The sequence below is a fragment of the Mixophyes fleayi genome, chromosome 1, assembly GCF_038048845.1.
Source record: "Mixophyes fleayi isolate aMixFle1 chromosome 1, aMixFle1.hap1, whole genome shotgun sequence".
Classification (NCBI taxonomy): domain Eukaryota; kingdom Metazoa; phylum Chordata; class Amphibia; order Anura; family Limnodynastidae; genus Mixophyes; species Mixophyes fleayi.
The window spans coordinates 294,059,615-294,085,502 of NC_134402.1; the positions used below are offsets into that span (position 1 = coordinate 294,059,615).

Genomic DNA, 25,888 nt, shown 5'->3' on the forward strand with positions numbered 1-25,888 from the left:
CAAATGGAAGAATAAGTTTTATTTAGTCATGAAAAACTAACAATGTATGGCATTGAACAGCAGTATTTAAACTCTGCAGAAAAGTTAGTGCTTTTTAGAAAATAATCCGTCTCCTTCAACGATCTGCAAAATACCTGATCATCGTCCATGATCAGATTCAGAATTCCTTTTACCCTTTTTACCACCCTATAAAGCAAAAAGAAAGGAGAAGAAAAGGTAATTTAGGATTTTGCAGTCATGCATTTTTCTAGTTATCCTAGGTTGTATATAAATGTCAGGTAAGACTAAATAGTACTGGATTATGATCAATTATAAATTGACAATAAAGTATTAGCCATAATGAAGATAAATTTCATAAGTTATGTTTCCTACAAAACTTGTATTATCTACTCTGAGCTAGCAGAATACAATGGACATACAGACTTATATAGCTGCAATATAAGCTATAACATCAAGTTTTCTGACTCTTGCAGCCATTTTTTCCAGGGCTGCACTGGTTTTGTAATACAGAACCAGAAATCTATTTCATTTGCCACTTTAAAATGGTGTGTGAAAACGAGGACCAATCACAAGCCTGAACCAGAAGAACCACTGAGCTGTTGGAAAAAACGAGTCATGGACCAGTCCTTAGGTCACCTACTTGGAGAATCGCCAATTTAGTAAAATATGTAGCAGATAGTAGTGCAGATTTAAATCTGTTTAAAACAGCTACCCATCACATCATCCTGTTCCTGGATCCAATTAGTCCTATTTTTTTTAGGCCCAACCTAGTCTTGCAGTCAAAGGTGTAAGTACCATAGGTGCAGGGGGAGCAGCTGGTTAGGGGGCACATCCTTTGTCAAACACCCATGAGCACATGTGTTCTTTTGTCACCCTTGGACGATACATCGTGGCCCTTACAAAATCTTGCTATGGAGCTGACAAAGGCCTAGTTACACCCGACCTCTGCTTGCAATGTTATGAAAGACTGAGCACACCATCACAGAAACCATTCCATGCTGCCACCCACTTTAAGGTTTAAAAAGCTAGAGTGGGATGGGCAGTTCAGCGTGGGCAGTCGAGCTTGTGTTATCACACAAGGGTTTTTAGATTTTGTTAAAAACTAGATAATGGGAAACTTGTAACAGTGTAAAAAGTGTGTAAGTTTGTTGACATTTTATAGTGTCCAGTTGGTAGAGCACTTTATACTACATCTTTTAACTACTAATAAAGAGTTACAAGTGGTGAAATGTATAATATTATTCTTCCAAATTGCTGTTTCTTATATTTGGCAGGAAGTAAAAAAAACTATTTTTCAATATCACTGTATTCATGGCTCCATAAGCTGCTATTCGTGAATAGACCGACTGCAGTTGAGAAACACTCCATATTCATTTGTTGTATATGTATAATTATTTTTGTATGGTCTTTTCATTGTTTTGTATGTGTTTGAAAAAAACAAATAAAAAAGTATCTTATTTTGAAAAAACAAAACAAAAAACTAGATAATGGGGGAGAATAGGCAGCATTGCCTAAATTATGGCAGCAGGTTATTATACAAAAATATTTACTATTTAGGGGCTCTTTAAGCATTGCATTCTCACTAAGTTGTGCACTGAAATATAATCAGCAATTCCTGCAAACATACCTGGTATTTCACTAGCTCAGCCTGTAAAACCTTGACTTTTGATCGTTCTTGCTCTAAAGCAGCATGCAGAGCAGTGACCTAGAAAATGAATAATTACATCAAGGCAATGCACCATTTTCATCATTTTCAGCAACACAGGCACAAAACCCCCCATAAATTAAACAGACAGGAAAGCAGATATAAACTTATAAGCTCTCTTTTTCTTAGGGTGCTATAAAAACAAAAATTTAAGTTGAAGATGTGCAGAGAATATCTCTAATCTACCAGGTTAGACTTGCTTAAAACTATACATGCCTTTTTCAAGTGCCATAATTGTGTGGGGGGGTGGGAGCATATATTGTTTATAGGAGAGGGAATAAAACATATAAATTCCATAGGCACCAAACATCATTCTTGCCAAAACAAGAAAGACACAAGTACAGAAGAGTATGTATATGTGAATAAGCCCGAATTCAAATAGACAACTTCTATTACAGTGATGGTCTTCTTTTAATCGGAGCTCATAAACTACCAGATTGTAGTTAAACAAAAACAGAAAAAAAACACCCACTTTTATCCTCCTTACCTGTAAGGTTAATTCATTCTTAATAGTCAGCAATTCATCCACCTGCAGAAGAATTTCTGCTTTGTCTTTCACTGAAGAAGTGAAAGAGAAGGAGAAAATACAAAATTACTTATGTATTTAATAATATTTAAGCAGGCATTTGACTAAATGATATGGTACCATATAACTAAGGACATTTTTATTTTATAGGCAGCTTTCTGTATTATATGAAGTAAATCTATTTAGCAGCACATGCCTCAATAATAATGTCAAAAAATCTCCCCCAAAATGGTAGCACACCTGCCACAGTTGCCCGCCATTATCTCTAACATTTAATTTGTACATGGGTATCACCTCTGAGATTACCATATTTGGAGATGCGTCTGGAAGGAAAAATAGATACACCTATGTACCTAATTATCCTGTGCTGATGATCTATTGTTATTTTAGGCCCCCATGTCAGAGAAGAGATATTGGGAAAAGTGATGATATGGTTTACATCCCTATTGTGAAATGTAACTCCTTTGATGAAATATTGTTGGGTTATTTTTCTCCAAAACCTCCTGTATGATAAAGGAGTTTATAAAGAGTGAAAGATAGAATATCAGATAATTGAGAAGATGCACTGTCCATAGCAAATGCTGTGTGCAATTAGTGTGTGGCCAGTAATCAAATTACATGTACCCTGAAAGGGTGGTTTACACAGAAGCCTCTTGTTTACAAATATCAGTTTGTGGAGTGCAACTTGAAAACATGGCACAGTAAGTGTCATCATGGGGAAAGAACTTACAGTTAAAAGCAATATATTCCAGGTGACAGATAAATGATATGAAGTATTGAAATAGCATAGAATATACATCTTTCATTCACAGGAAGCAGTCAGACATCCCTCTGTTGGTTTCTCTGTGCTGCTGTTTATGCTTAGTCATGTACCTCACATCACTCAAAATGTGGAGCCTTCTGGTAGGCACAATTCATGTGAGCTGACTGGCCATATGTTCAGGACAATACTCCCCTCTACTTTTTTGAATGTCACAAACACACATGGTTATTTACTTATTGACATTCTAGAATGTTCAGCCGTTCAGACTTAACTATGCACTGTGTGCGTCTGTCTGTCTATATATATATATATATACACACACACCTTTTACTACTACAGTTGTTGTAATGTCGACAACAGCAAAGTTAAGGGACATTGGACTTTTAGTTTCAGATGACATGAAGGTCAGCAAGCAATGTAATCAAACAGTGGGAAAAGCCAGTAGAAAATCTGGTTCCTGCTGCCTGGTTATAGCAAGGTAGCAAGAAGGACACTGGTATGACTTTACCTGGAGTACTGTATACAGTTTTGGAGGCCTTATTTCCATAAAACATAGTGTATAGGCTGCATAACATAGCTTAACAGGAAAGATTTAAAAGCTGTACAACTTATAGGAGCAAAGAGACAGAGGTGTGATGCACATGTACAGCTTATAGGAGTAAAGAGACAGAGGTGCGATGAACAGGTACAGCTTATAAGAGCAAAGAGACAGAGGTGCGATGCACATGTACAGCTTATAGGAGCAAAGAGACAGAGGTGCGATGCACATGTACAGCTTATAGGAGCAAAGAGACAGAGGTGTGATGCACATGTACAGCTTATAGGAGCGAAGAGGCAGAGGTGCGATGCACAGGTACAGCTTATAGGAGCAAAGAGACAGAGGTGCGATGCACAGGTACAGCTTATAGGAACAAAGAGACAGAGGTGCGATGCACATGTACAGCTTATAGGAGCAAAGAGACAGAGGTGCGATGCACATGTACAGCTTATAGGAGCAAAGAGACAGAGGTGCGATGCACATGTACAGCTTATAGGAGCAAAGAGACAGAGGTGCGATGCACATGTACAGCTTATAGGAGCAAAGAGACAGAGGTGCGATGCACATGTACAGCTTATAGGAGCAAAGAGACAGAGGTGTGATGCACATGTACAGCTTATAGGAGCGAAGAGGCGAGATAAAACATTTCAATATAACCAGAACTATTAAAATATATTTTTTCAAATGTTGTCGTCCAAAACTAAGAATTTCTAGAAGTAGAGGGCACTTTTGCAATTTGGAGGAAGGATTACAGGAAGGTAACATGAGGACAAACTTCTTATTAATTTACAGAAAGGGTGATCAGTCTAGGGAAGTCTCCCAGGAGTTGTGGTAGGTACTTGTATAGTAAAAAAATTTAGAAAAATGCATGCGGTAAACAAATTGCTATTGGCAGATTTAGAAAACATTGAGAAACTACCCCTCCCTTCCTTTCCACCACAAAAAAAGGCAGACATGACAGAGTGTTTGATATTTTCTCAATGTCTAGTTAATATGCCAAATTATGAAAACCTAGAATTTAATGACAGAAAAGATCCGAGTGCACTCTGGAATTTCTACATCACACAAACTCTGTACAAGTTGAGTAAACAAAAAGCCACGTCTACGGCTTTGAATGTCTACATTGCCAGACACTGACAAAATACACAATGAAATACTGAATACTGTTCTAAGAACATTAAATAAAATGAAGTTAGAAACCTAAAATGTGTGAATCAAGATCTTATATGCATATAGCTTTCTATCTTCCTAAATGAGCTGGGATGTCTAGTCTCAGAGCAGGTAACGCAAACAAAGCACAAAAACAAGTTGGAAACTGAACTTACTTTCACCTTCTTGCAACATCTTTAGAACTTGCGCATTCCTAGCTTTCACTTCTTTGTATTTTGCCTTTTTTTGGGGAAATGACAGAAATAGACAACATAATAATATAAACTTGCAAACATGTAGCTGAAAAAAGAAAGTGAATATCACAATATGTACCTCCCACTGAGAAATTATACTTTTCAGATGTTGTATTTCTGTGTCTTTCTTTTCAATTTCCAGCTTGAGTAACTCTGTTCTGCCGTCTTTCAGGACCGGTTCCTGGGTTACAAAAAAGACATAATTCAATCAATTTTGATGAATATTTTGGTTATTATTATTTATTATTCCGCTTGTCTGTGGTATAATCAGAGTTGGGACCAATAAAAGGCTAACAATACAAGGTCTTCCATTAGCCCTGCTACCAAACTTCATTCCCTTTGAAACCTTTGCCGTCCACAGTTTGGTGGACGTAATGATCTTCAAGTGCAATATTTCACGTACTTAAGAACTCCTTCTGCTGAGGTCACCCCATTTGTATTATAAAGAATAACCCCCCTGCTTCAATGTAAATGGCCATGTACCCACCTTTATATGCTCACAGAACTCTATCTATAACTTTTACTAGCCTTATATTATATACAGCAGAAACACAATATTCTATATATAGAACACAAACTGAAATGACTGTACATTAGTTCAGCTTGTATGACTAAAGGTAAAAGAGTGTGAATGTTACCGTGTACTATTATCTATCTGTGACACATATGCTCTGATGGGAACACTTCATCCAACATACCAAACTGTAATCAGGTGATGCAAAATTTTCCATTACATCAGGAATTGTGTTTTGTTCTTTTCGCTTTTCTTTAAGAACTATTTTGGTCACGTCGTCTTCAAGTTTATTGAAAAAACCGCGGTCATGTGGTAACATTGGAGGGGATTTTAAATCCTGTACATAAAATAAGGTTGTTTATATTCAGCAAAATTGTGGCATATACATGAAAACTATTTACTTGATGTTCAGAAACATTTCCATGAAAGAGGGGGGGGAAAAAAAAAAAAAAAAAAAAAAAAAGTGTGCACTGCATAGACAGACGATTCTCATTGGTAACACAATAGCTAGAAAATGAGGTTATCTTTTTAGTTTGTTTTATTTTCGCTTCAGCTGAAGCGCTCCATTACACAAGACGCTATACTGAAAATGCATGTTTGTGAATCAATTTATAGTATGTGAGCCTTGCTGGTTAATACAAGTATACCGCAATTTCTGACAGACATTTTGTCCAAAGGTTATTTCCTTGAATCTAGTAACTGTTTCTTAGTGGTAGTCTGACCATTGGGTGGCAGTATTGGTTTTCAGTAACTGTATAGGATTTCATATTTCAGAACAAATCACAGTTACCTCACTAAACTTGTAGAGAAATTTGGTTCACGGAGTACAATATCAGCACAAATGGCGTAGAAAAGTTGATGTAACCCATAGCACCTATTAAGATACAAGCTGACATCTTCTACAGTTTAGAAATCGAAAGCAAGCCATCAGTTACAGCCCATTTTATTTGTGGATCAATATTCATAAATATCCCCCCAATGCATTACCGACATTTGTTAGACAGGTCACACAATTTACACAATAGCTTTCAGTACCCTGCCTGTGCTCCGTACAGCCAATACAAAAATGAGCTTTCCAAACCTTGTGGATTATAAAGCATATGTATTTTTTTAACACACTTTATTCAGAAGCCAATTAGTATATATTTTTAAAATGATTTTCTATATTGTTACTCAATGTTTTAATAAAGTCAAATTATAGTTTCAGGACATAGCTACAAAACTACATTAGAACCACTAGCTATTACTTTGCACTTATTCCACATTACAGTAGTGAAATAAAATAAAAATAAAAAAAACACCAAAAAAAAACCAAAACGTAAAAACTAAAGATTAATGGTTCAAGCTAAATTAATGGGATCACATGACATTTTCCTTATTTCATAGTTATTACCGCACAGACACACACATTTTATTAACATTTTGTACTCACCTCTGTTTTTTTAACATGCTGTTCTGAAAACAAAAACACAAAAAAAAACATGTTTTAAATTACAGCCAAATATGTCTAGGCAATTCTAGTCATCAGTATGTTATTAGGCCTTTGCATTTATTTGAATGATTTGATGCAATTCTAATTATAGTGACAGAGGATTGGCAGACACTGACTCCTTGCCATTCCATATTATACATATAACAAGATTTTTGTAAAATCTCTCTCAACACAGTTGGGGACACTGCTCACCTTGGGGTATAGACTATGCTGTGGGAGTAATGGCACTAAAAACTTGTCTAGCCTGCTCCCCTCCCCTATATGCCCATCCAGCAAGAAGCTCTCTGTTTATTTAACTAACAGAGCTGCAAGAGAGGTTGAAACAACCAACAGAACGGTCAGAACAATAAAAGGGTGGGAGCGCAGTGTCTACCAACTGTGTTAAGAGAAAGATTTTACAGTAAGTACAAAAATCTTGTTTTCTCTTACATATACATTTGAGGTACACTGCTCACCTCGGGGATATTCCAAAGCTGCCCCTAGGGGTGGGTACGCTCAGACTGAGCTGCACATAACTCATTACGTGCAAAACCTGCATCTTTGGATGCAAAGACAAGGAAGCAGTAAATTTTGGTAAACGTATGAACTGAAGACCAGGTAGCCGCTCTACACAACTGCTCAACCGAGGCCAAATGCCGTGCCGCCAAGAGTCCTGGTAGAATGAGCCATAAGGAACCAAAGAGCCCTCTGACAGATAAGCCTGACGAATAGTTGCTGTAATCCACAAATTTCGTCTCAGACCAACCTATACCTGCTTTCCATATATGATGGAAAAACTGACCCTGGCTGAGAAGATCTTCCCTGAGAGGAAGAACTGATGGGAGAGGAGAAATGCTTATGGTCAAGAAGATCTGCGTACCAAGATCTTCTCTGCAAGTCTGGTGCTAAAAGAATTACTGCACCCCTTTCTAATCTGATCTTTTTCAAGATCAGAGGCAAAATTGGAATTGGAAGAAGTAGATACACTAGACAAACTCCAGGGCACCGTTATAGTATCCATCAAAAACACCTGAGGGTTTCTCGCTCTGGCACAATATCAACATTGTGGTTCAGCCAGGAGGCCATCATGTCGATCTCTGGCTGACCCCACCTCTGAACAATCTGGGCAAACACTTCCGGATGTAGGGACCATTCCCCCCAGGTGTATGGCATGCCGACTCAGGGAATCGGCTTCTCAATTGTCTACCCCTGGTATGAAGACCACTGAAAAAATGACCGGAGCCTGCTGTGCCACCCAAGTTATGATCTTGGCAATATCTCTCATGGCCAGGGAACACTTTATATCCACCTTGTTACTGATGTACACCACCGGCGTGAAGTTGACTGTTTGGATCTGAATAGGTCTGTTCCGCAGCCTACGCTGCGCCTGGACCAGAGCATTGTACACTGCCCTTAACTTGAGAACATTGATGGGCAATCTTGCCTCCTTCCGAGTCCAGAGACCCTGCAATCTCAGATCCATGGTCACTGCACCCCAGCCTAATAGGTTGGCGTCTGTGGTCACAATTGTCCATCCCAGATTGAGATTACCAGCCCGAAACAACCTCACCGAGGACTTACAAGTGCTGGTGAGAGAGGATAAAAAGAAAAAGAATATCCAGACGAGGCTCTGTCCTCTTCCATTTGGCAAGGATTTCGCTTTGGAAGGGTCGTGAATGAAACCAAGCAAACTGTACTGCCTTGAAACAGGACATTACACATCCCATCAGCTTCATACACTGAAGGATGATATGCGCTTGAGGGACAGCAAGACTGTCAAGATTCAGTAGGTTAGGATCCTAGATCTGCCTAATTTAGCACTACTTCCAGCAAGGCACGGAGTCTAACCGACAGATGGTATTCACCAGGGCCCGCCGCAAGGTGGTTTGGTCTTAGCTGCGTCTGCACAGCCAGTCGCGGCCCTTACTGGAAGTATCAGGCGAGACCAATTGGGGAAAGTTGAGAGAGGAGAAGCTCTGCAGATGACAGGTTACAGCAGGAGAGTTGAAGTGTCAGCTCTGCAGACAACAGGTTACAGAAGAATCAATGGAACCATGTCTAGTACCTAGCAGGTAACTTGAAGAATAGGCACTGTGCTGTAGGGGGAAGTGACTTTTGAACTTGGAGCCAAAATTGAAGAGCCAATAGAAGAGAGGCAGAAGATATAAGGGGATCAAATCTGTGCATGCGCAGACCCAAAAAGAAGATGGCGGACAGCTGGAGGAGCACGGCGGTCAGCGGGAAAAAGGTAAGTGTGCCAGGCTTCGGTTATAGAAGCCGAACGCCCGGCGTGTGACAAAGTCATTTACTTGGAGTTTGATCTTCTGTATCTTGCCCGGAGGTATAAAGACCCTCTGGCATCAAGTGTCGAACAAAAGACTTAAGACCATGCACCGAGTAGGAACCAGATTGGACTGTTTGACATTGATTACCCAGCCTCAGGAATGAAACATCTTTGCCGTGAGGTCCAGAAGATCCCGAAGGCGAGCGGCTGAATCTGTTTTGATCAATATATGGCAAGACAGTCACCACTTGTTTATGTAACCTTGTCGCCATGACTGTCATCACCTTCAAAAATACCCTTGGTGCTATGGCCAGCCCCAACAGGAGCGCTCTGAATTGGAAGTGGCACTGGTTCACCGCAAACCGGAGGCGGCTGTGGTGACCGGCCCATATGGGAATATGAACATAAGCATCCTTTTTATCCAATGATACTAGAAACTCGTTCTTTCCCATTAGATTGATAACCAACCGGATGGATTCCTTCCAAAAACGGAGTATCCTCAAGTGCGTATTGAGGATTTTAGATTCAGAATAGGATGAAAAGACAGATCTGGTCTCTGTACCAGAAAGAGCTGGAAGTAATAATACAACCCCCATTGCTCTTCTGGGCTGCAGCTGCTACCAAGGACTGAATGGATCCCAAAAATTCCACTCTCCTGGTCTCGCCTCTTGGTAAGGGAGTGAACAAAAACCGCTGTGGAGGCATCCCTAAGAGGTCTATCATGTACCCTTTTGTCCACTGCCCCCCTTACCCAGTTGTCTGTGGTAGAACTGAACCACTGATCCTGAAAGACTAGCAGTCAGGCCCCCACCACTGAAATTCCCAGTGGGGGGGTGTAGGTAGCAATGCTGATTGCATCAGCAGCATACTTAATGTGAGCTGCTAGTGGGGATAATTTGGACCTGGTCATACCAGATTGGAGCCCATTACACAGTGTGATGGCCCATTTTTCACGACTTTACCGACCCATGCCGCTGCCATACCAGGGAGGAGGGAGGCACCAGACGCTAAATAAGTGGATTTTAACAACCCCTCACATCTCCTGTCCGTGCTTTCAAATTTGCAGCACTAGAAAAAGAGGAATAATGGTTGCCTTAGCCAAATGCGTGATGTGAGCATCCACACTTGGGTGTGCCTCCCATGACGCAACCTCCTGTTCTGGAAAGTGGTAATACAGGTGATACCTTATTGGTATCTGAAACCAGCTTAATATCACTGTTCAACGTCAGTGATATTAAGGGCCTGTCTAACTGCCACAATCAGATCTTCTACCCCCCTGCCTACTGGAAAGATCTGCCTCCCAGGCAGACAAATCCCCAGTATCAGATACATTCAGAATGTCACGATCCTCATGAAAGGACGGCACTGTATCAGAGTCCCCCACATCCTGAATCTGGGATTGGGCCAGACGTTTACGCTGTCTACCAGCAGATGGCTGCAACATTTTCTTAAGAGAGGAAGATACCCTGATCAAACCCTGGACAGATCTATCTAGATTTTGCAATCTTGGGATTCCGCTGAGGTATCCAAAAGGTCACTGCGATGCCTGTCCTGAAGGCAGGGCATCTGTGGACTGTGTTGCCTGAGAAAGGGTAGGAAAAACATCAGCACCTACTGTCTCAGAACATGCAGCATCTCTTCTGTGACGCGCAATGGACCGTGCCAGTTCACTAGCCCAGCCAGTACCACTAAATCAGCGGCGTCCCCAGACAAACGCTTACTCAGGTCCTCAGACTCACAGGCTGTGCAGAGACCACCCGGGTCTGACCGTTCACCAGCAATTTTGGATTGGCACCTGGAACAGGTGATATACGTTAGTGAACCGGTTCTGGCAGTTTTGGACCTGAAACGTGTCCCTCTTTCAGACATGATGAATGAAGCAGAAAGAAAACAGCAGAACCCACACACTGCAGAAAACAGTCCAACACAGAGAGGGATCTACAGTAAACACAATCTACGTATGCTGTGAGGCAATACCACTAATTATGTGAACATATTAGTGTGTAGTGACCTATGCAGGAAGCCACTGTACTTCACTTATGACGAGAGAGTAGTACAGAAGAATAAAAATATGCAATAGAGACAGTAACAGTCACACTATCAGAAAGCACTGTCTAACAAATGTATATGCATATAAACTAGATATACATGAAGATATCTAATGGTTCCTCCCCAGAGTAATCTGTGCAGGCACTTTTTTAAAAAGACTGACAGAGCTGTAATGTTAGTTAGAAAACCCGTTAGAAAACCCCAGGAAACAGTGAGGAATACACCTACAATGAAGCTACTCTTTCCCCTTAACAGGCACCATTTTGTGAAGCTGACTAACAGAAAAACTGGTGAGAGCTGCGATAACAACAGGTCCCTACCAGTAAACTTGCCCCTGCTACCTGCATGTCCAGTCGTTTGTCTGTGTCCTCAGCAGTGTCACTGGAACAGGTGCAGACTTAGACCGCTGGCAGCACCGTCTCCGCTGCGCAAGGGGAGACTGTTGCTGCAGTCACGGCCCAAACTCACACTGCCCTGGACAGGAGCTGGGTTCCTGGACACTATTATAGTGGCAGGTAACCCTTTCACCGAGAGCCCACACTACTTCAGGGGAGGGGCGGCACTAAAGCACTGTCAGCGCTCTCCGAGTACAGCCGCAGCATTCGCAGTATAAACGCTGCAATGATGAGGCTAAAAATTAACCTATTTTAAATGAAATTTAAGTAAAAATTAAGGAGAGACTAAAAAAGTGCCTAATGAGTAAGGCACTATTAAAAAACTGAGAGCTTCCTGCTGGAGGGGGCATACAGGGGAGGGGAGCAGGCTAAACAAGTTTTTAGTGCCATTACTTCCACAGCACCCTCTATATCCTAAGGTGAGCAGTGTCTCCCAACTGAAAAGTTAATGTTGTATATTGTTAGAGTTACAATACAATAGAAACAATACATGAATGTAGCTTATTGCACGAAGTGCATTTTGGTACTTACAAACCCAACACTAATTCCTATAACATAACCAGTAACAATGGTGTATTATATGAGTAAATGTACTGAGGAGGTCACCTTCTGACTGGAAGTCTTTTAAGGACACTGTGAGGGGCTTGTCCTTCCCTTGTTGATTCTTTCTTTTATCCTTTTTATTGACTCTTTTTGACTGAGGGGATACATTTCCTCCACTGTCATTTTCCTTAAAGACAAAAAAGAAAATAGAAAATTATTTTAAGTTCTCGAGAGAAGCAGTTAATGTTTAGGAGATCCTTATGAAAAGGATTACATGCAGTGCATTTGACCTTGAGCAATATCCCACTTCTGGTCCTTTTCTACTGGTCTGGCTGAGCTAAAGCAGCGTACAGTGCCGATTTTCCTGCACACTTCTCTATGGGGTGCGAAGAAACATCAGTGAAGATACATGGCTGCAGAGTCCCTTCACAAACGTTCCGGAGGCACTCTGTGGCATGTTGTGGGGAACCGAATTGCCACCTTAGTGTCTAAGCTCCACCATTCTTTATTGAGAAAGCCTTTTCAGCAGGGTTACCCATGATGGTATGATGATCTGTTCTCACCAGTGGGAGTAGTATAGGTAATGCTAGGAGTACAAATATGAAAAGCCAATCCATACAAATACGGCACCTTTCTTATCAGGAGACTTGTAGCTATTAACCTTTGAACCCAACTGTGGATATATCTTTTGCCAATGATCTTATTAATGAATGTCATAAAGCAGTTGTAGGGGAAACATTTGCATATACAATCTTTTCAGCCCATAGTGGCTATCTGCATTTTTTTTCCCTTTAAAATGTTCCTAATAGACTGTTGAGCCAAGTCTCACCCCTCAGGTTAAAATTTGCCAGGCAGCAACAGCCTAAAGCTCTTATTACAGGTCCCTCCGTATAGCATGTTACTTACCTTTAGTTGTTAAAATACCCGATGCCGTCACTGAATTGTGGGGCTGCCTGAAGCAGCGTTTTGAGGAGTCTGAAGTTAGCTGTCACCAGCAGTAGGCACTGGGGGGAACCCTGCCCCCCCCCATCCAATCCGGCTCTGGATTAGGGAGGTGTCAGGGAAATGTTGTATGTAATGTTCACTGAACAGTTTTTACATGTACTTTGTGAAAATGGTGCTGCTATTCAATATTGTAGTACATGATTCAGATATTTTCTATATATTTCTTCTACATAATCACTATAACGAGTAATGGCTACTATATTTCCAATTTGTATATTATTTCCTGAAATGGAAAGGGCTAAATAACAAATAAATGCACTCAATAGTTTTTCAGGGTTTGAATAAAAAAATATTCTCCAGTATGTCACGTGTACAAGATTCTCACAGGTTAGACTACACAAACGCCCCTGGATATGCTTGCCACTCACTTTCTACATATTCCAGTGGGTCTCTCCTTTAATTCAGAATCCTTAATATTCATTTGGTGCAAAATAAATTTTGACACTATGGGTAGATGTATGCACTATACAAAATAATCGGACTCAATTCTAGATATTTATATAACCCACCACCACTCATACAATCCGCCTGGGCTCAGGGAGAGCACCAAGTTTGCCTTTAGACATCCCTGTGCACTAGCAACTTGGCTGGGGATTTCAATATTGTTTGTGACCATTTCATTAACCGTTACTCCTCTGCCCTTTCTGAAAGCCGACAGGTATCCACAAGGTTTATAGCTTATAAGCATAGCTTGCAACTTGTATGGAGAAGCAAACATCTGTCCTATAGATGCTACTTTTCCTATTCTGCCACATGGTGCTTTTTTCTTAATTAATCCTGCATTGTCCTTGTCTGGCCTTCTTCTATATATTACCTCTGACCGCGCACCCCTACACATTGCACTTAATACGTACCCCCCATTAAGGTTTCGTATCGATCACTTCTGGCTGAATATATCAGTAACTGCCACTGTCTTCTTTGACAATATACTAATTTTGTTTGACCTAAGTGACAAACTACCCACCCACATAGGTTGTTGTATAAGGATCATCTTCGAGAGATATTTCATACTAGCACATAGAAAAGAAGAAAAAAAAAAATGAAGATTCACCTGCTCTAAACGAGCTGAACATCCTTGTATGGACTATAGGATGAAAAAAGCAGGCTATGCAGAGACATATGCAATGGTTGTACGTTGACACCAATAAACGATTTGCACAACTTGGGGAGAACACTGGTAAATGACTTTCCAGAATCTGTAAAGAGAACTCCACACCTCTCCCCATCCCTACCATTAAACATAGTAATGGTCCAAGTATTAACCAAAATATATCAATTAACAAAAGATAAAGAGAATTTTATGAGACATTAAACCACTCCTTTACACCAGTGATGGGTGGCAGGCGGTTTTTAGACTGCAGGTGAGTCTCCAAGTCTACACCTGCGGCCTTTAGTTCCTTCCTACCCCATCAGTCCTTATTTCTGCTTTATGCCCCCCACTTAACCCAAAATCCCAACATTTGCTGAAAGCTGGGGGCGGTGAATGAAACAAGGTGGGTTGTAAAACAGAGAATAAGACTGCACTTTATCTTATGGTAGCCAACTTCCACATAACGTGACTTCCTGAGCACAACTTAGAGACGTCACAACACATGGTCTCCCTCCTCTTCTGCGAGAAAGAGGTGATTCTTTCTAGCATTGTTCATTAAAGCATGGGAAGGACATTTTTAGGCAGGGCCTGTGATGCACCATTGTGTTATAAATTTGTTATCTACGTTTGGATCAGACATTTTCTATCACGAGGCACATTAAAAACAACTAGCACAACAGGTTGACGAATGTAAACCTCTTTGCAGAATGGCGTTGTGCTTGTGCCAGCTTAACACCTAACAATCAAAAGCTGGCTGAAAATGTGGTCACCAGCAAGCAGAATACATGGTCAGTTTTGTTTGTTATAGCTCATAACATATTTGTTTCTCAGACAAAAGAAACACCTTTATGTAGATAAAAGTATAAGGTGCGTACTTGTACGCCTTGCACGGCAAGTAAAGTGATACAAATGGGGTGCCATTCAGAAAGGCACGACAATACCTCTTTCAACTGTTTGCCCAACATTAATATGCCAAATAAAAGACTGACAGCTTGGCAGACTTGATTTACAGAGGTGGATTGTCTATTAGACAGAAAGCAGGGCCAGTGATGTCAAGCTAACCGTTTTGATAGATATCAAAGGACAAAGATGTCCCAAAGATGGTTGTTAGAGGTCTGTCTGTCTATAAAGGAGTGGGAAGGTAATATTTTACTTTTTTTTTTATCAGAGCTGCTATGGAGTATCAGGTTAACATAGAACAATTTTACCTCCATGGTTCATATCTTAAATTTTCAATTTTGGGCTTCACTGGTCCTGTAATTTGGATTTACGTCTTCAGATGACCACTTGTGTGTGTTATAGAATTAGGTAACAAGGGCAATTTTTAATTGAGCATGCATGTGATTAATCTTACAACAGATCACTTGTTTTGGAACCATTTGTTCCTACATGCTTTACTACACTCCTACATGCTCTACTACACAAGCAATTTTAATCTAACTGTAGTGCGTTTATCACTTCAATCACATAATGCTGTGATTTACTTGCCTTGCATTAAATTTAAGTGATTTAGTCCTTTGAGCCATAAATTGTGAGTCACACTAAGCTCTCTCATTTAGGAGAGTTTGGACAATTTTGTTCAGGAAATGCTCCCTGAAATAGGGAACACAAGGTGGTGTTTTTTTCCTTTGGTTCATGAGATTAATTGCATAACTTTACATAAACACATTGCATTTTCTAAGCAATTAATCTCATGAATTTTTTTTCTTTTTTAAAGCAAAAAAGGTGAAAATAATGTACCTTTTTCAGTTCCTCATATTCTAGCTTACTCAGCATTAAGGCCTTTTCAAGATCTGCTTCGTACATATCAGATGTAAGCTAAAACAAAGAGAAATGAACATCATCATTCAGAATCATGAACAGATGATATATTGATCCCACCCAATGTAGAAAGTATTCTATTGGAAGCTTATGCAAAGGTTACAACAAAAGTAGGCATCACCCCCAAAATGTACAGATGAAGAACTTTACTCAATGTAAATATTCTTCTTGTAAGGACAATTAAACATTAACAATTTGATAACATCTAGGATTATTGTGTGCCCTTTTCAGGCATTGATGCCTAAACAGCGCATTAACAATAGAGCACATTTTTAAAAAATCAGTTTTTTATACGTCATTCTATTTTTAATCAGGTTTCATTTTGCAATCCTTCCTCTGAAGTAATCCTATGGGGGGGGGGGGGGGGGATTCAGATGGCCGCGTGACTGCCTGCGCACTATTACCGTTATTACGTTAGTTTTAAAGCCTGGATAATATTACTGTAATAACAGTAATATGTTTGACGCGACTTTACTTCCCTCTATGGGTAGGAATTTTGTTTTAGAAAAATTACCACCAGGTACTATAGAAGCTGTGCAGTATTCTGTAAGTGTTTTTGAAGGATAGTTTTGTGTATTATCCGTTATTGTGCAACATTTGTACATCACATTGCCAAGATAATATGCAATTTAAATTCCCCAGCACTAGAAAAAAACCTGTATTTTTTTATAAATATTCCTCAACAATTTCAGTGGTGTAGTTTGCAGCACATTCTATTCTTAATGCGCTAACATGCATTAACACGGCAACACTGTGCCTTTTAAATGCATTCAATTGGATGCACTCAACTGTGATCAAGTGGGCTGATAATATTGTGTGTTCTACAATACTGGGGGAGAAAGGGCAAATTGTCATAACATTTTAAAAACACTAAATTAAATGCAAACACAGAACAAGAGATTATAACACTCCCTTCAGCAAGTAGCTCTACAACACAGTGCAGCTTTTACAGTGCATCCGGAAAGTATTCACAACGCTTCACTTTTTCCACATTTCGTTATGTTACAGCCTTATTCCAAAATGGAATAAAATTCCTTTTTTCCCTCAAAATTGTACACACAATACCACATAATGACAATGTGAAAAAAGTTTTTGGGAGATTTTTGCAAATTTATTAAAAATAAAAAAAACTAAGAAATCACATGTACATAAGTATTCACAGCCTTTGAATACTTTGTTGATGCACCTTTGGCAGCAATTACAGCCTCGTCTTTTTGAATATGATGCCACAAGCTTGGCACACCTATCTTTGGGCAGTTTCGTCCATTCCTCTTTGCAGCACCTCTCAAGCTCCATCAGGTTGGATGGGAAGTGTTGGAGCACAACCATTTTCAGATCTGTCCAGAGATGTTCAATCAGATTCAAGTCTGGGCTCTGGCTGGGCCACTCAAGGACATTCACAGAGTTGTCCTGAAGCCACTCCTTTGATATCTTGGCTGTGTGCTTAGGGTCGTTGTCCTGCTGAAAGATAAACGGTCACCCCAGTCTGAGGTAGAGAGCGCTCTGGAGCAGGTTTTCATCCAGGATGTCTCTGTACATTGCTGCATTCATCTTTCCCTCTATCCTGACTAGTCTCCTAGTTCCTGCCGCTGAAAAACATCCCCACAGCATGATGCTGCCACCACCATGCTTCACTGTAGGGATAGTATTGGCCTGGTGATGAGCGGTGCCTAGTTTCTTCCAAGCATGACGCCTGGCATTCACGCCAAAGCGTTCAATCTTTGTCTCATCAGACCAGAGAATTTTGTTTCTCATGGTCTGAGAGTCCTTTAGGTGCATTTTAGCAAACTTCAGGCAGCCTGCCATGTGCTTTTTACTAAGGAGTGGCTTCCGTCTGGCCAACCTACCATACAGGCCTGATTGGTGGATTGCTGTAGAGACGACTGTCCTTCTGGAAGGTTCTTCTCTCTCCACAGAGGAATGCTGTAGCTCTGACAGAGTGACCATCGGGTTCTTGGTCACCTCCCTGAATAGGGCCCTTCTCTCCCGATCGCTCAGTTTAGACGGCCGGACAGCTCTAATAAGAGTCCTGGTGGTTTCGAACTTCTTCCACGAATGATGGAGGCCACTGTGCTCATTGGGACCTTCAAAGAAGCAGATATTTTTCTGTACCCTTCCCCAGATTTGTGCTTTGAGACAATCCTGTCTCAGAGGTCTACAGACAATTCCTTTGACTTTATGCTTGGTTTGTGCTCCAACATGCACTGTCAAGTGTGGGTCCTTTTATAGACAGGTGTGTGCCTTTGCAAATCATGTCCAATCAACTGAATTTACCACAGGTGGAAGAAACATCTCAAGGACGATCAGTGGAAACAGGATGCACCTGAGCTCAATTTTGAGCTTCATGGCAAAGGCTGTGAATACTTATGTACATGTGATTTTAGTTTTTTTATTTTTAATAAATGTGCAAAAATCTCAAAAAAAACTTTTTTCATGTTGTCATTATAGGGTATTGTGTGTAGACTTTTGAGGGAAAAAAGGAATTTATTCCATTTTGGAATAAGGCTGTAACATAACAAAATATGGAAAAAGTGAAGCGCTGTGAATACTATCCGGATGCTCTGTACATTATCTGTGGAGCAGCATGTAATTCCTTCTGAAAGATTCCAGCTCAAACTCCACAGTTGCATAAATATAGCACACTATCCTAGTTTAAGCTACAGCAACTTCATGTCACTGGTAGGACTGCAAAACTGGGAAAAACAGCAAAACACAAACGCTATTCAAAATATGAAGCACATGAAGATAAAATATGGTCTGCATGACATTTGCACTATTTTCTCCCAGTGCTGGTTTTACAAAATGTGGCTCAGTGTGTTTAGAAAGAGGGATAATCTTGCATTTGCAGAGTACTTCATGGCTAGGAATAGAATTATTTTAGAGAGGCAACCAAGGAAACAATGAACTGATCCAGCTAACCTTGATCACATAGTTAATTTCTCATGTCGCACACAACTCCTCCCAGCTCATTTCTGACTATTTTTTTTTTTTTTAAAGAACAGTCAAAAGACCCCAAGTCAAGAGGACCTCTCATCCATGGCTTGCTGTAATAAATTCAGCCAGCTATGTTCTTGTCAAATTCACACGATCAGACAGAGCAATAATAATTAACGCTAACATTTATAAGCCTCCTCTTCATGTTCTAAAAGTCAAACTAATATGCACACCGTTCAGAAATGCTCCATTTCACATCATAAAATTTATATAGTGTGTGCAGCAATAAAGGGGTCTTCACTTTAAATATGTGGTATGAGAAAACCGCCAACTATAGTAGAAGAAAATGTCCTGTCCCCCATGACACTATAACGGGATCCCACAGAGATTCCAAAGCCACCGCAGTTGTCCCGAGATTGTCCACTGGCACCATATTAGCATCTATTAGTAGAAGAGCAGTCACAGATTATTGCTGAAATGGAAAGATACTGGGTCTAAAGTGGAGCCCTCCATGGCTATGCAGTTACATACTATTTCAGAATGCAAGGCAGCCCTAACCAGAAAAAGATCGACACACTACACTGAGTACAGTCCAAGTTGTTATTGTTGTGTGCTAAACTGCAAACGCTCCAAAACAGAGATGAAGCAGAACGTGGGATTGGGGCCATGAAAGACACCCCAGGTGCATTTATCACCTCTCTGTTCCAACCACTTACTAACGGCAGTGAATGTATACCTTTGCTGGATTCATTGGAGACCAGGCTATGGGGAAAGAATGTCAGGTTGGTTGGATTACCTGAAAAAGCTAAAGACAAAGATATTTGTACCACAATTGAAAAATGGCTGACTGATACATTTGGAGCACAAATGCCATGTGTAAACAGCACATAGACTACAAAATAGATATCTGTCAGGAGGTCTCTCTTGCACTCATATTAGAGGGAGAGGGAGAGGGACTGACTTCTTATTCTGGCTTGCAATCAGCCTGCTAAAATATGATAATCACACTGTGGTTTTTTTCCCGTAGACATACAGAAGATCCATGTACAATTTCAGGAGGTGGAGAAACAAACTCAAATAAGAATGTCAAATACGCAGTATTGGTTGAGAACAGAACACCAGCATAAGACCCATTTCTTTGATGTTCAGCAGTCGTCATTACTGGCCTAAAGGCACGAATGACTGCAGGGGACTAACTGACCGAATCCAGCATCTATAAATATCTACAGATGTAGGTAAGTGGAGCACGTGTATATTAGCCTCCAACCATCTATACTTACCCTTTGCTATTTATATTGTGTTCCCTGAACCTTACCTGTGCTGGGTTTGTTTACGAAAAATGTAAAACTTGTATGGCGTTGCAGGATACAATTACGGTGGAAATGGGTGTTGAGAGGATGAGTTACATTTATTGTACCATTCCTATCAGTCCTATGTCATGGCATAGCTCCCTAAGATTCTTTACTATTTAAATATTTGCATCTGTATTCGATTTAAGACACATGACAAATATAGTCTCACTCTGAAAAAACAACTATTGGAATGTAAGAAGCGTGAATAATGGGCACAAATGATAACTTGTTAGTGAATACACGAAAACTCACCCACCTGACATAATATTCCTGCAAGAAACTCATTTGATGGGAACACAAGTTAAAAAAAAATGAGTAAGGATTAAAAAGTAGGTATAACCTGCCAGCATATCCCTAATGTCTGAAGCTATGGCTGGGGGGACTTCAATTCTATCTCAAATTCATATCCAGATAGGTCACCTCTGGCTATTTTTAGCCTACAAAGACATAAATTACAGATTCCTGAATGCTATAATAACTACCGATATAGGAAGTAGGCATCCAGGTTATTGATGCTACTTTTCGATCTATGATTCCTTTTTTTTTTTAGAACTGCCTTAACATTTGGTCCGCTAAGCCTGTTGCAATACATCCACTGTCCTGCTTTTCAAGGGCTATCTCAGATCACGCTCCATTAGTGCTTACATTACATTGGTGATATTTCTTAACCTGTTCGGGGTAGAATGACTTCTGACTTAAATAGCCATCCACTTATAGGCACTTTCCTAATGAGTTACAAGACTTATCCAAAATAATGAGGGGACACACACCAGCAAATACATTGGGACGCAGCAAATGTCCATATCAGAGGAGATAATCTACCATCATTAGATGCACCTTTAACAATAGATGCAGTCTTGAAGGCAATGAAATAATTTCTAGCAAATCCTTGCTAAAACTCGGTGCATATGCCTAAAGTGCCATCAACAGGATTTGAGCCAGGCATGTCAATAGTTATAGTTGTCTCTGACTAATATTCATATTCCCACTGATCATTCAGAAACAAGGCGAGTCATATCCTTAAATGTGGATAAAGATTTTGATTCTGCTGAAAGGGTATATAAGGGGTTATGATGAGTTTTGGTGAAACATTTATTAAAGTAGGTCACCATTCTTTACAATTGTGCAACAGCTAGTTTTTGATAGCAGCTCACTATTGTCATAATTTCTACTAGATTAAGGCACAGGGTGATGTCCCATGTCCTGTTTGACATTGAGCTGCTGGTCTCAATTATCTGTAGTGATGTTAACATACAAGCGTTACAGATTCGTACCCTCTTGAATAAGTCTATAATTTATCTAATAAATCCACAGCCATGGAGAGATATGTCTACCAAATACCTATTGATGTGGTCAACCGAATTATGTAAGGCTTATCACAGATCCAACAACAAACAAAATCAAAGCTAAAATGGAGTGCACATTGCCAGATATTGTAACACATCAAATAGAAAGAAAATAAAGAAAATAAAAGAAAAATACACTCATTCAAATTTTTATTAGGAGGGTGGGGGGGGGGGGGGGGGTCAAGTCTGACTCTCCACATTTCAGCAGTATGTTGGGATGAGGATCTCCCCCCACCCCACAACTATTTATGGAATAACATGAGACTTTACATCCCTGGAGTGGTTACTATTAACCATATAGTCGATGGACCATGTAGGCCCAGATATCACTGGAGTCCTTACTCTCTATAGGATAAGACCCAAAACAAACTACTAGAATATATCTGATGACGTTCTCCAGAAAGAATTTGGCTAGGGATGTACTTCTAGCTTTTGGGCAGATAGCTGGATTACCCCTGCTAATGAGTGTAAAAAAATTGTATGTGAAGGGCAATAGAGCTCTATGAAATTTATACTTCTAGATGACCTTCAGTACCACCGTCTGATGTGTAATGACCCATGTCAGGTCTACTTTTGAGCAGTTAACACCATTCTGCTTATCTTTCATGACGCCTATTGCCTGCTGTATTCCTGTGACATACAAATAAGAGCTAAACTCTAATCTATTCCCTGGGTGTCCTGGTTGAACTCAGCATCCTGAGTCAATACTCTGCTTGATACCAAGCAGTCCTAATCTTGTAGCTGTTCATGAAGAACCAGCCAGTCGCAAGCAAAAAGGTGAAGCAACAGTAGCTATACACAACAACCAGAAGTAAGAGGTTCCAGGTGCCCGGTGGTGCCAGTGACTACTCTCCTACAACTAATGGCAGTTGACACTTGCGGTCGGTGAGTGTCTGGTGGCCAAGTAAACTGAACTGCTCTGAATGAGAGCATTAGTGATTTCCAACGCACTGCTTCGAGTAGGAGTGATCAGTAACAGACAGCTTTTTAGTCTAACCATGTGAAAATGATTTTATTGGACACTATAAAATTAAAAAAAAAAAAAAAAAAAAAAAGTGAAAATCCCCATTACAAATAAGCCGGGTAGGAAATACATTACTTCAAATAAATCCTATCCAGACAAAACGACACTCAATCTATAATCTCTCACACAAAAACACATTACTGCTCAAAATAATTTCCACTGAACAAATAAAAAATCACATCATGAAACTATATAGAAATATTCAGGTACCTGCTCATCTCTTTGACGCCACTGTTGCCAATCTTCTTCATGAGCTTCTTTAGGTATACTGTGTGCCACAGAATCCTGTTGGGACCCACCACTGCCATGAGATGATTTCTGGGGAATCTTCTTAAAAGCAAGATTCCTGAGCTGTCATGTAAACAATATAGAGAATTTGTTTTTAAATTAAAAAAAATGTAACAGGTACCGTGTGTTGCAACCAAGGACAGACAAGACGGCAGTCCCATTCTGTGAGCTTGTGTGGCCTACCACTTTGTGGTTGAGCCGTTGTTGCTTCTAGACCTTTCCACTTCACAATACCAGCACTTACAGCAGACCACGGCAAATCTAGCAGGGCAGAAATCTAACAAACTGACTTGTTGAATGGTGGCATCCAATGACAGTGCCAAGCTGAAAGTACTCTTCAGTACGACCCATTCTACTGCTAATGTTTAACTATAAAGATTGCATAGATGTATGGTTGATTTTATGCACCTGATAGCAATGGATATGGGTGAAATAGCCAAAAAATACTAATTAGAAGGCGTGTCCACATCCCTTTGGGCCATGAAGTGCATGTATGAAGAATTGAATGTTTAAATAATGGAATATTGTTTTGTCTTAGGCATGCATTTCACATGTATTATGTTGGATGTTTTGTTTTTTTGTCTATTTAAAACGATAGCACATTACATCTCTTTACTATTTGAGCATATTCTAAAATAGACAAAGCTCCATAATCACTATCAATGAAAGGAAAAAAACCAAAACAAAACAAACCCCCCTTTCCCCCACTACCAAAAAAACAAAAGCAGCAAACAAATGTCTACATTTAAACAGATCAGCTGTTCTGGAGATGACAACTGATCTGTCTATAAATCTCTTCTGCTCCTTGTCTGCATTACAATAGTAGAAAGATATTGGATTCAAATGACAATAAAACATAGCTAGAAAGCAAATATATTCAAAACTGGCAATCCTCATTGCAGTCTCATGCAGATGAGTATCCCATAGACACGTTAGTCCTACCTCCAATTATTGCATATGTTCAGAAATGCAGGGTTGTACAGTTTTGGCCCATTCACCATCCAAAAACAATCCATTACTGGGTGAAAAAGAAGAACACTTGTTGCATGAGCCCTTATAATGTATGGGCTATTTTTAGAACAGGAGGATGTATTTCTACTCTGCAATAACTTGGACCTAGTTCAGTTAGGCAGCAGAATGCCTACAACATTCAAGAGATTGTCTCCAGACAATTTCACTCTGTTGGACAGGTTATCTCCCTCTTCCTTTTTTGTCTGGAACACAACAAATGTGGTTATGTAGGGGGGGGGGGGGATTTTGTCACACCTTTTATTACAAAATTACAATATACGCTTAAAATACAGGCTATTAATTGTATAATTTGAAGTTGGATGAATTATTAGATGTTTTGCGGCTAAACAGCTGAATGACAAATAAGACAAAAGCATAGGATAACTTTGTATCCTGTACTCCACTTGACATGAAACGTATCAATTAATTTCTCTAATAGAGGTGATCAATCAAGAAGATGGAGATAATCTTGAAGTAGATTTATTAGTAGATTGCCATAAAAACAGGGGGATGTAACTGGTGCATTCAACTTCAATGTAAAACAAATCCTATACATAAAAAGTTAGATTATTGTATACTATCAACACAACATAAATCAGATTGTAACACCCAGTGTGCCTTTACCTCATTAGCCTCACTTTGCTGCTGTTCTTTCTTTTCCTCCTTTTTTCCCTCTTTTTCTCATTTGCATTGTTTTTTCCACTTGTAGCCGATCCACGTAATTTCCCTGTACCACGGGTTCCTCTCGTCTTCTCAGAATCAGAGTCACTGCTGCTGTCTACTTTCAGAAGAGCGAAGCGGGAGGCAGTGGTGGGGACCGCGCTTACCACGGCTGAAGCCATTACTATTGTAGTTAGTCCCTGAAAAGTACAGGTTGATATTAATCAAAATAGCAACCATAATAACTATAGAATATATCAGTGGTTCCCAAACTATGTGCCGTGGCAATCTCACAGGGGTGCCTCAACCAGGGCCATTTGTAAGCAAGGCAGACTTCTTGGTAAATATTTTGGCTTATGGGTGCCTTGAAACAATACTGGAGACCCTAAGGCCTTACACTGAGAAGGTTTGGGATCCACTGGAATATATATATCACTTTAAAGACATGCAAGGTAAAAATTTACTCATGGCAGAGAATGCTTCAGTGTGAATTATTAATTTAAAACATCATAGATCAAGTAAGCACTTAATTTGAGAAATCTAAGCAAAACTGTCACAGTAGGTAATAGTATAGAGAGGGATATATTTATACTAGGCACATTTGGCGAATGATGCACACAAGTGAATCTGACAGAATAAAACTAATAAAATGGATTAAATTATTGACAAAAAAAACAACTCAGATGACACAAGTGAAGTAAGGGAGAATGCCCTTTACTATGTTATCATACTATGAAAAATAAATTCAAGGCTTCCAAAAAAAAAAAAAAATCAAAAAAAATCCCCACCCCCAAATACAAAAAATAAACATCCATTTTGGCCACACACTGTTATATTAACCTCAAAAAAGCACACTGGCCGAGACTATGCTAGCATGCTATAACAAAAGTAATTGAAATACATATATTCAAACACAATGGTGCACTTGAAGTGAGGATTTTTCTGTATAAATCAATGAATTTAAGAAGATATACTTGCGGTTTAGAGCAAATACTTGGATTGCTGTGCATATTCATAAATGATCCAGAGTTCATATTAAAGAAATATTAATGTGTTAACGTGTAGCCACATATGGAAACAGAAAAGAAAATCCTTGAGTGGGGCCCAAGGCTGAAAAACTGTCCGACTGATGGAAAATCTTATTGTGTGTTATTTCGAGCAATTAA

The 25,888-nt window shown here is 39.8% G+C and overlaps 1 protein-coding gene across 1 annotated transcript in view; it reads right to left on the reverse strand.

The window, feature by feature from the left end:
* Positions 1–25,888, reverse strand: part of GKAP1 (G kinase anchoring protein 1) — a 28,000-nt gene continuing 2,112 nt past the window's right edge. The window contains 12 exon segments of the mRNA XM_075211047.1: positions 1–186; positions 1,628–1,705; positions 2,193–2,263; positions 4,858–4,921; positions 5,015–5,116; positions 5,634–5,786; positions 6,882–6,904; positions 12,255–12,378; positions 16,027–16,104; positions 22,974–23,114; positions 24,687–24,721; positions 24,724–24,922. Of these exon segments, the coding sequence (XP_075067148.1) occupies positions 139–186; positions 1,628–1,705; positions 2,193–2,263; positions 4,858–4,921; positions 5,015–5,116; positions 5,634–5,786; positions 6,882–6,904; positions 12,255–12,378; positions 16,027–16,104; positions 22,974–23,114; positions 24,687–24,721; positions 24,724–24,904 (1,098 nt within the window). The 5' untranslated portion in view covers positions 24,905–24,922 and the 3' untranslated portion in view covers positions 1–138.